This window comes from Neopelma chrysocephalum, unplaced genomic scaffold (genome assembly GCF_003984885.1).
Source record: "Neopelma chrysocephalum unplaced genomic scaffold, ASM398488v2 Primary Assembly neopelma1_69, whole genome shotgun sequence".
NCBI lineage: Eukaryota > Metazoa > Chordata > Aves > Passeriformes > Pipridae > Neopelma > Neopelma chrysocephalum.
Genome location: NW_020897729.1, coordinates 810,673 through 821,877, shown reverse-complemented (window position 1 = coordinate 821,877; position 11,205 = coordinate 810,673). Strand labels below are relative to the sequence as shown.

General features: G+C 45.1%; 1 protein-coding gene across 3 annotated transcripts; it reads right to left on the bottom strand.

Moving 5' to 3' along the window:
- Nucleotides 1-644: 644 nt before the first annotated feature.
- TMEM207 (transmembrane protein 207) lies at nt 645-7,576 on the bottom strand. 3 transcript variants are annotated; one of them, XM_027685806.1, is made up of 5 exons: nt 7,436-7,576; nt 5,575-5,612; nt 5,118-5,162; nt 4,528-4,670; nt 645-3,578 (listed from the first exon to the last, which is right to left on the bottom strand). In XM_027685806.1, the coding sequence occupies exons 1-5, from the start codon at nt 7,508-7,510 to the stop codon at nt 3,430-3,432; spliced, it is 450 nt and encodes a 149-aa protein (XP_027541607.1). In that variant the 5' UTR covers nt 7,511-7,576; the 3' UTR covers nt 645-3,429. The 3 variants fall into 3 exon arrangements, 2 of the variants coding, with proteins under 2 accessions (XP_027541607.1, XP_027541608.1); XM_027685807.1 differs by having other exon boundaries at nt 3,508-3,673; XR_003534657.1 differs by lacking the exons at nt 645-3,578; nt 5,575-5,612 and having other exon boundaries at nt 4,607-4,670; nt 7,436-7,544.
- Nucleotides 7,577-11,205: the final 3,629 nt, after the last annotated feature.

Genomic DNA, 11,205 nt, shown 5'->3' with positions numbered 1-11,205 from the left:
TAGCTCCTGGGTCCCTACTGTAAGATGTCTTTGAGCGAGGAAGAAAAGAACCAGAATTGTGCCATCTAGTGACCTGAAGAGGGCGGGCATCTGTCCCCGGCCCCATCCTAATCCTCTCTGCGCAAGTGTCTTTAACCCATAATGCAGAATCTTTAGATGACAATAAAATCCCCCACAGATTAATGAGCATATCAATTATTTTCCCATCTTTCATGTCCAACCCTCCTGGCATTCCAGGCTGATGCACTGTTATGGCTCAGCTGGCTTTGGTTTTGCTCTATTTTGCCTGAGAGCCAGTTTATGACCTTATTATTCAGCTCTTAATGTGTAGAGGTGAAAGTCCAGCCATGTGCCTCACCACGTTCCCTTTGTCTTTTGCTTCCAGATGGTCACCAAGCAATTAGCTCTTCTGTACTGCTCCCATTTCCCCCTCACAACGCTTGCTGACAACAAGCTCCTCCACAAATACATCTGTTTTCTGCCTTTTTTCTAAAGCCTTTTGCCATTTCTTCTCAAAGTCAGCAGGAAGTATAAGTCAGAGGATGAGTGGCAGCCAGAGAGTTGCAGCAGAACAAGTGCTTTTCCAAAGCGGACTCTATTTTTCCTAATGTGCTGAATTATAAGGGAATGGCTCATCTTTCCTCACAATTCTGGAAACATCAGCCAAACTGCATTAACTGTCCTCATTAAGGTCTGAGTGCTTACAAAAACAAATTACCAGGCAAAATCTCTGCTTTTGTAAGAATGGGAACACAAGTCTGGAGAAACCTTGTCCATCCTGCTGGAGCATTTGTGGGTAAGGGGGCAAGCTGGGGGAAGCGGCTTTCATAGGCAACAGTAGGTCAGTGGGGCCACCCCAAATACATTTGTAGAAGAAAGAGCCAATCCTCTTCTCCATTTCAATGATCAAGCCAAGGACCAGGGCACTGCCCACTTACCCCTCTCTTGGAGTAGTCTCCTTTCCCAGCCCAAGCCAGCAGCAAGGTCAGTTTGTGTTCCCCCACAGCAACCCTACACTTTTTTGCAGATGCCTCCTGGCCTTCAGCAGTTTTTGGAAGCTCCCGTGGCTCCTGTCATGTTGCACAGGTACCACAGCACACAGGTTCTCCCATGCTGGGGACTCCAGATGGAGCCTGATTTTGTGACAGCCACTAGCTTACTTTACTACAAGCCACTTGTCACAATTTTGATGGGATAATTTGATTCCTTTTGTGAATAATTAAAGCACCGCAAACATGAAGCTGAACACACTTGAATGCACACCAGCAGCAGGGAAACAAACCTGTTTCCACAAATGTTTCTGTGTGCTGAAAGCCTCGCTTGCCCTCTGTTGGGTGGCTGGGGAAGAATTTACGGCCTCGGGAATGACTGGTCCTGGTGAAGGAGGGATGCAGAGAGATGGAGGCATTGAAACCAGAGCAGTCCTTGCTTGTTAGCCTCTCTAGCCACCTGATTAGAAGGTGACATTCAATGAAATTAAAGGCAGCAATGTATTTAGAGCCAAGCAATGAATAAGCAGGAGGTGGTAATGTTTTATGCAGCACACAATGCAGGCAACCTGTGGAGTTCACTGCCACGAAGGGGTCACTGAAGCAAACGCAGTGTGTAGGTGGGAAGCAAGTGATGGCTGATTTAATGCCCACTAACAGGCTATGCAAACTGAAGTGACAAGCTTAATCAAATCTCATGCTTTAGGGCATAAATTGAAGGGGTTGAGTAGTGGAAGCAGTTATGTATATAAAAGGTCTGATCCTGAGAGGTGCTGATTACCTACAATTCTTAGTAAGTTCAGCCAGGAAAAGGACACTCAGGATTTGCTTGACTTCTCCCCTGGCTGAGTCTGTGCTTACTAATTTTCCTTATTAATAAACGTGGTAATATTTTAGCCTGCTGGCACAAACATTCATTTGGCTACAGCAATATTTATTTCCTTTCACACAAGAGTCAAACATTAAAGCTGCTTCTAAAATAAGATTTTAGAGAGATAATTTGCAGTGGTGCTGGCAAGGAATTTTCTCTCAAAATATGCTGTAATTCTTTAACTGGCAAATATTCTTATATAGAATCAATATGAGAATACGTGAGCACTTCAAAACCCCTTAGTGGATTTATATTCCCAGTTTTCTTTCTGAGCATGGGAAGTGGTACTAACCTTGCTCTACAGGTAGGGAGCTGCTCCATGAGCCAGGTTGTGGGCTTCCATTAATCTTTTGGGGTACTAATCCAAGATGGACCCAGCTGCCCAATTTGACAGTGAGCTCATGGCTTCATGGACATGCAGTGCATAGTGTGACATCTACCTTTTGCAATAAGAGAGGTCTGACTGCAGCCTTCTCAGCCTTTGCCTCTGAGAGACCAGAGGCAGAGAGGTCAGGTAGGCTGAATTCAGCCTTCAGTGACCTGCCCATGACAAACAAAAGGAAATCTTTGCTTTCATCTGGAATATGGCTAAGGGGGAAATTCAGCATCTTTCCTCAGTAATTTGAGAACTACTTAGGCTAACACCTCCTAGGAAGGACTTATGTAGCACTGATCCTGCTCGGGCATTAGGCAGTCTGGATGGCTTCTTAAAGTATTTTTCAATTCTGTCTGCAGTGATCACGTCAAAGAAAATGACACCCTTTATCCTAATAGATTTCTGTAGCTAAGTATTAAATACCTAAGCCCCTATTTCATGTCTGTGGGGAAATTCTACAAGTGTCCTAGGTCATTCAAAGCCCGCTGGTCTGCAACGCTAGGGCAAGAGTAGCTGAGGACAGTCACCATGGAATTAAGAACTGCTCAGATGAGCAAATTCACTTTTTTTCTGTGCTCTGTAACCAGCTCCTGCCACTGCTGCTACTCATAATCCCTACTTCTTGTTTTCTCTTCCCCAACCATAAATTTGCTGCCTTTTGCACTAGACAAATCTGATATGCTGTGCTAAATATTTTAAATGTGGCAAACAATCCTTCATCACAGAGTGGCATGATTGCATTACAATGTATTAGAACAACATGACTTTGCCAGAGGGTGTTTCTTGGCACCACGCCGAGTGAAGGAGGCAGCCCAAGTTTGAGAAGGAACTAGCAAGTCATTTATCAACATTTGGTCCTAAAACACATGGGGCTACACCAGCTCTAGCAGCCTTAGAGAGATAAATCTGGAGGCTGAGACAGAAACTCCAAATACAGACAGGTCTTTGAGGAAGCTTCTTGAAATCCAGAGCCATCAAAATGTCAAGCTGAGCTCCTGCGACAGATTCAACACATGCTTTTGGCATTTTTTCTGTTGTATTTAGTCTCCTCTTTTAGGTTCAGATGAAATATGTGCTGCTTTTCAGTCTTTTGGCCAGCCTGTGGTAAGGGTTGATTTGCTCTCGCACTCCTGTAGCGTGATGGAAGACCTTTGAAGAGCCAAGTGGAATCACTGGAAGCCAACATGTGGTGTCTAGAGCTTATTTTCCTTCATAACATCCTCATAGGATGGAGGTAACTCAGTTCCCTCAAGGCTGAACTGTGGGGCAGAAGAGGAGGACATCTCCGCAGTCATGCAGGGGCTCAGAGATCCAGAGAATGGGCATTGAGATGCTTCACTTGCTGGGGAAAAAGCAAAGTCACAACCATGCAGGAGACAGGCATGAAGAGCAAGTGTGGGGGTGACAGAGGTGAGCCCGGGAGGAGCTGCCAAACCACTTGGAAACAAGAAAGGCATGGATGTAATTTTTGAAGCATGGTATCACAAAGCCTTTCACCACAAACTCCAGATACAAGAAGTCAGGACAGAGGCATATGGGCGTGTTTGGGGTGGGTCTTCCCTGTGAAGACACTGCCCATGATCACCCAGAAAGCAGGTAATACATTCAATACATTCTCTGGGAAGAGCTCAGGCTAATGACAGGACTAGATTAATTTTTCTTGGAGGAATGTTGTCTGGCCCAGCCTGATGGTGCTGCTGACCATACTCCAGGTCAGTTATGGGTGTTACACATAGTTATTATAGCCCAGTCCTCAAAAGGCTGGGTGCTCCTGGGGGAATGCTGAGGGTGGCTACCAAAACAAAACCCACCAAGACAAACTTTTGACAGATCCCAGAGTGTATCAACCAGTTAAGCTGCCTACTGGGGTGGCTCAAGTTAGACCAGTGAAGTCTTGCCTGAGTGAGAAATGCAGGACACATGCTGGAAAGGGCTGCCTGACCCCAATGCCTGTGTCTGCATGTTGGGCCACTGAGTGCCCAGCACTGAGGGAGAAAGTCCCACACACCTCCAGTGTGAGTCTGGCCAAGCACCTTTGGGACATAATGGACACACAGGGACAGCACCAAGTTCAGCTGAATGTAGGACTGGGGAAAAGTGGATGTGGCTTCAGCCCTCCAGTCCGTGGTCTGAACATGCCCCCAGGATGCCTTAACCGGGCACCTCACTGTTCACTAGAAACACAGCCCAGCTCCTACTCAAGCCTGGCCACCTCTTTCTGGGTTATGGATGGTCCACAGGAAGCCCACCAGGGCTGGCAGGACCTTACAGCAGGCAGAGACAGGACTAACCACAAAAGGTATCTGAGCTGCTGAGGGCGAAGACAGCCACGGTGCGTTGGTGGGGCAGGCAGCTCCGGTGTTTCAGCCAGCACTGCAGGCAGCAGCAGATCCCACAGGACAGGAGCAAGGCCAGGAAAAACAACATCAGGAACCTAAGGCAGAGGCAGCAGGGGAGGAACAGTGCCATTACCATCTGCAGGCAGCACCGACAGATGGCTGCATGTCTTCAAATTAACATATTCATTAACATCTTTTGCAAATAGCCATTAAATGTTGTGTTTTCCCCACCAGCATACTGGACATGATCAAAGTCTCCAGAACCCAATGTCTCAGACCTGAGTGCTCAGTGACAAGTGCTGGCTGGAAATTCAAATATTTCTCCCTGAAATCATCCATCGTTTTTTCCCAGCTCAGTTGTCAGCGTACAGTGAGGAGGATATGGATAAATGATTCCCATTAGTTTGTAAAGACAGAACACAGGGACAGCCCAGGAGCAATGCTCTCTAGCTATCAGTCTCTCTCAATGCCTTTCTCTCTGTATATCCATCAAAGAATATTATTTGTCAGTTTTTTCCCTCTAAAGCAGATCTGAAACTTACCACACATACCAGCTGCTAAAATTTTCATTGCTCTGTCCAATGCACCTAAAAAGGGAAAATAAAAGGGACTTTCAGTCCAGCGTGAGAGGACTGTACCCACTCCAACACATCTACTAACACAAAGAAAAGCATCATCAGAAAGTAGAAGATTGAGAGTTTTCCTCCATCAAAGAAGCCCTATTAAAAGTTTCTCTATGTAGATGGGAGCAGATGCAGATGATGTACGAAGCTGAGTGCAACTGGTTTGCCTTTCAGCACTGGCACCCACCACCAGCGTTTTTGCTGAAAACCCAAAGGGTTGCCAGTCTCCATTTCCTCTCTGGAAAAAAACTCTAAATGGTCCTTTCCTGGAAGCTTTCATTCCTCTACTGTGCTGGTGTGCCAGGCAGGAGCACAGCATCCCTCCAAGAGCTCAGGGTGGGGGCAGCCACAGGTGAGAGAATGAAGCCACACTCACCTCTCGCGAAGCTCACAGTCCGACTCGGAGTCTGCTAACTGAAAACACACATGTAAATCACAGAGGGCAGATATGTGTTGGTTTTTTACAATTTACTAGTATAATTACTGTTCTTAGAGTGGGAAGTCCGAGAGGAAGAGCCATACAGGTGCTGGTCCTGCAGGGTTGAAAACCAGATCTCTCCCTAGGGACCATATGGCTGAGCTCTTGCCTCTGTGGGTCTCTGCTCTAAGCCAGCTCATATCAAAACCAGCAGATAACTTCACCAAGAGCTCAATAAATTCAGTAGTTTGCAGATGAAAGCTAGGCCAAAGAGAAAGCATTCCTTTTGATGTGAAAGAGGGAAAGACAAGAGCAGGGAAACACTCACTGGAATCAGAGATCTGTTTGCTGAACTGGGCTGTGCTGTTCAGAAATGTCTGCTGAAAATGTCCCACGACCAAATTCTTGATCTGTGGCTCATTTTCCATCAGCTAATTGTGTGTGAATGCATCCGTAAATAGGAGCTCTTTTGACCAGATATGTGCTGTACCAAGCATTTTCCTCTTTTCAGATAGTGGTGGTGCATCATTCCCAGAGTCAAGTTTCAGGTATTGCAAATATGTGAACCTGAAACCTGTTTTTCAGGTATATTTTCTAGTCTCTGCTCAAGCAAGTTTATTTTTACAAGCCTTGTTGATCTTAGCCTCAGTTTCAGATTATCTGGGCAAAAAGTAACCAGAGTGGTTCATCAGTATAATTAAATCAAATTCAATAGAGTTTTTGGCTGACTTGTGTTAGGTGTGTTATAATAGTTGCCCAATGTTATTACTAAAACTTCAGATCAGGTATAGAATTGCAATAACACTGGGAAGTAGAATGAACAAGATAGAAGAATTTAGATTTGTTTATTTATTGGAAAAAAAGTACTAGAATGTAATTTGTAAATCATTAGTTTGGATTTCCCTTTGTGTATATCCAAAACATGTAGACATTTCTGACTTTCTTTGAGTCCAACTAAAATGGTCTGTTCTGAATTATAAATTTGTATCAAATATGTATAATTGAGAGATCTCATTTTACATTTCTAAGTAACAGGACTTCTTTGGAGGCACTTTGTTATGCAAAGCTTGTGCCACTGTAAACAGCAAGAAATCCCCCCCCAAATCTCTATAATGTGTCTGATCCTGTGCACAAACTGCCTTTCCATCCCTAGTTTCACCAGAGATCTTGAGGTATGGTAAGTCTTTCATATAAAGTGCTATCTATGAAATTTAATGAGTGGCTGAAACACAAATGAGGAATAGAGAAAAAGACAGAAGCTTCAACTCTTCTAGACGTGTCCTTTTAAAACTGAGCTAATTTGCCATGTCACACATGCACCCTGCTGCAGAATATTTTAATTCTTTTTTTTTGCACTTCAACTGATTGTTAAAATAACAGGTCAAAAGCAAATAGGTGGTTGCTGTGATTACATGTACCCTGAGTATTCTTCATGGCTGAATGACATCCTCTGGACTCTCTTTTATCATCCTTCAAAGTACCTCAGCAGAACCACCTTAGTGTAGTTAAACTGCAGCAAAGTGCATCTGCTCTGAGGCAGTAATCTGTCAGAGCAGCCAAACACCCACCCGTGCTGCTGAAGCCCCAAGCTCTTCCATTTCAATAGCTGTAGACAGAATAAAGGATTAAGGCAGTCATGTTTTCTCTGCATTAATTGGAACTGTTGTGAGCATTAAATCTTCCCCACATTCATCAGGTCCTCAAAAAAACCTTCACCAAAAAAAAGTAAAAAGGGCTGATGACTAAATTCCATAAAAGTTGAAATCTTCCCCCAGAAAATCCCTAAAATCAACCTGGTCCCAGTGAAGGGTTTGGTTACCTGGAAGAAGGTTAAACACAGAACTCCATTTCCTGTGATCCATGAAGTGAAACACAAAGCTCCAGGTCTCTGCATTACTAGTGCAAGAAACTTTGGAAGAGCTTTGTTTGCAGCAGTGTTTTACTCTCTGTAAATTGGTGCTTTTAAAACTTCTCTGCACATTGTGCCTTCAGCCAGAGAACACGTTACCCAATGGCTTCCTGCGCTTCAGAAATTACCGCTAGCCAGGGAGTTGGGTTTGCATGGACACAAACAGCTACTAGAAGTTAAAGGAACACTAGTTTAAGGTCAGCACCTTGCAGTTGTTTCGGTCTTTTCATAGCTGTTCACAAATTCCTGCTGCTGAAGCTCAGTTCCATATTAACCCACGGCTGCATTTAACAGGACCTGCTACAAATAAAGAGTCACTGGTGTCCGTACTGTGAGACCACGCTTTCATTTCATGCTGCCTTCAGCTGGAGTACTGGCATTACAGAAAAAAGGAAGCTACCTCCAACCACGTCCTATGCACTGTGCCTACCACCTCAAACGTGCACCAAGGGTGAAGGAAACCCTTCCCAGCCAGAGGCAACCACCACCAGCACCCCAACTCCATTATACAGCTTCCGGAGTTTGGTTTGCTAGGAAAATGCAGCCAAAAAAACCCCACACGTACCCAGTGATTCTCACAAGGGACACAGCATTTCATTGTGCATTGTTCCTTTCATAAGGACTGATTAGATTCCTCTAGATACATCCAGGTGATGTGGTTAAACAGGGGTAGAAGACGGTTTGCACCAGAGCTCTGATCCTCTCAGAACGGACAATCCTGGTTTGTTCAGCAGTCAGTAATAGGTTGTCACAGGAGTTTACAGCCTGTGGCTGAAATGCACCATTAACTACAGTTCTTCCAGATTTAACACAAAGGGTGTTGCCATGAATATGTTTAATCCTCACTCCAGAGTTAAGCATTATGTTGTGATGCCATTACTTCCGTAATGATTGACAAAGCTGAGCTGCTCTTGAGATGTACCTCTGTGGCTTTGCTTCAGCTGAAAGGTCAAGAAGTCTAACCAACTGTGATACATGTACTCAACCAAGGTTTATTATTTAATGTTCAAGTTTTGCATAAACCTAGGCCAAGCCCTGGTGTTCTCAAATGTTTACTTTCAGCTCAGTACTAATGAAAGGTGAGCCTCTGAAACTATGCCCTCTGAGAAGGAATCTCTCATGATTTTGCTAAGTGCATGTGCTAGGCAACATAAGTGGTCTGAACATGGTGTCTTGCTTCAGACCAATCCTTTTCAGTGTTGTTCAACAGTAAATTGCCAAACCAATTTCTTAACTGTTTTCTTAAAAGAAAAAGGTCCTGCAGCATAAAAATGTGCACAGCCTTGCTGGAAACTGTGTGACTCTTACAATTTCAGACTTCAGAGATCATCCATCATTGAACTAATTTCAGATTTCTTCCTCTCACAATTACTTCCCTAGCATCATCACCCAGGGTACTTCCAATTTAGAGCCATCAAATGGATCATCCCCAGTATTTCAGGGGGCAGGTATCTCAATGAGCTCCTGGTACTGAAAAATAACACATAGCATTTCTTCTGGGTCTATTTCTAGAAAAAAAGGGAAAAGATTGAATTCTGCCACTGCTCAGCTTCCCAGCTTTGAGGCAAACTTTGATGTTTTCTGCTGGTTAGTCCCATACAGAGGTTTCAAGTTATGATGGCAATTTGTGAAGCCTGTCCCTGCATTTTCTGTAATGATGCCAAGAGGAGAGAGTTGGCTTAAAGGGGGTCCATGAATAGCCCTGTCTTTTGCTTCAGGCGTGATCCTGATATTGAAAAGAGCTGCTGCTTCAGCAGGAAAACTCTCCTTGTCCATAATCAGCTGAGCAGCTTGAATACATGAATATCATAAAGAGCCCCAGCACTTGCTCTAAGGCAGTCAGGACCAGACACCAAAAACCCAGAGGAGCTCTGCACTGAAACTCCCGGGGGGCTGTGACCCCTCCTGCTGCGGCTCCACTGCCTTCGGGGTTTTGCAAAACTGAGAGACCCACCTTCTGGGCAGCTCTGTAACTCCAGTCTGAGCAATTTTTTCTAGGCTTTTTTTCCTGCCCCCCATGAGGAGATATATGCACACATACACAAAGGCAGCACCTGTTCCCTCCTCCTCTACTTACTGGACGAACAGTTTGGTAACTCTTCCCTCCTCATTTATATCCACCTCATCTATGGAGTTGGGAAGCTGCTCCCTGATAGATTTTAACTTGTGGCCATTAGATTAACATTCTGTTATTTCCTCATCACCTTATGTCGTTGCTAGGTGACAAATGCATCTCCCAGGCAGCAATGGGGACTACTGCAACATACAGCAATTTATGACTGTCCATTATCTCTTTGCTTAATGTGCCCAGTCCTTTCAATGGGAGGAAGATGTGCAGTTCTAGGATCATCCAAAGGGTGACTTTTAAAAGTTACCACAGAAACACCTCCACTGGGGGGCTGGCTCTTGCTAGGCTTCACAAAATTGGATGAGAGCTTGTGACACAGGAGGAATTTGGAGAAGCTGACTTACCTTGTCAAGTCTGCCAGGATCAAGGTGGGATTCAGGGTCTGAATTTCAGGAACTGAACTCCAACTTGTATTTATGTGCACTAGAAGTGATGGCCTTTAATTGCTTGAGTGTCATACAATTAATTTCAGACATGCTTTTAGATTGAGACAGAGTTTTAGGGAATCTCTGGATTTTGGTGAGAGTGGGAGGCAATTCACTGGCAAACAAGAATCCACACCGAGCCCCTGGCAGCCTGTAAGCACAGCAAGCAGTTTAAACCTGTTTAAAGTTCTTCCCTAGCTGCCTTCTGAGCATTTGATGGCTGCTGGGGATGACTTTAGGGGAAAGCAACCACCTTGCTAAGCCCTGACCAGCCTCCCAGTACAGTCCAGAATGAGACTGTGAAAGACTTTTTCAGAAGGCAAACAAGGAGAGTGGCAGGAGGAGAGGTGGGACAGACACAGGGAAGGACATGGAACAGAATGGCAAACGCACGGAGATGTGATGTGGAAGGGAGATAAGGTACAGGAGGGTGGCCCTGTTCTCTAAATTAAGGTCAACTGGCAAGAGTTAACTAAGCACATTGGCTTTTTCATGCTGCAGTGTTTTCACATCACCACCACAATGAATTCTTCCTCCAGTTCAAGGCCCCTGGGATCTCTCCCCTCCCTACTCAACTTTGCTGCCATGGCTGTCTCACCTGGACCCTTGACATCTATGCTGCCAGGCTGCCATCATCCCTTATGGCCTGTCCTAGGAAGACTCAGGGCATGTAAACTCAGTTTAGCCAAAGAGAAAAGCAGGGTAACAGGGAGAACTGAGGTCTGAGTGTTGCCTCTCTGCAACAAGAGAACTAAAGCAGCTTTGGTCTCATTCTCACTAAATGAAAGCCACAAGGAGCTGCTCGCTCCCCGTGCACACACTGAGATGACTAAATCCAGCACTGGGGAGAACTATTTAAGCTAATGGCCAATGCTGGCACGGGAATAAATGGAAGCAAACCAGCCATGAATAAATTGAGGCTGGAAATGCAAAGAAGGTTCACCCCATCCGGAGCAGTGAGGTTGAGCAGCAGCTTGTCCGTGGGAAGAGTGTGGGCATGAAACCAAATGGCTCCCGGGATGCAAGTCATCGAGCTTCCGCAGGAGATGTAACCACTTCAGTGGGACTTGCTGACCCAGGGAGCCCTTTCCCACCTCATGGAAGCACTGCCATCAGTTCTTAGACCC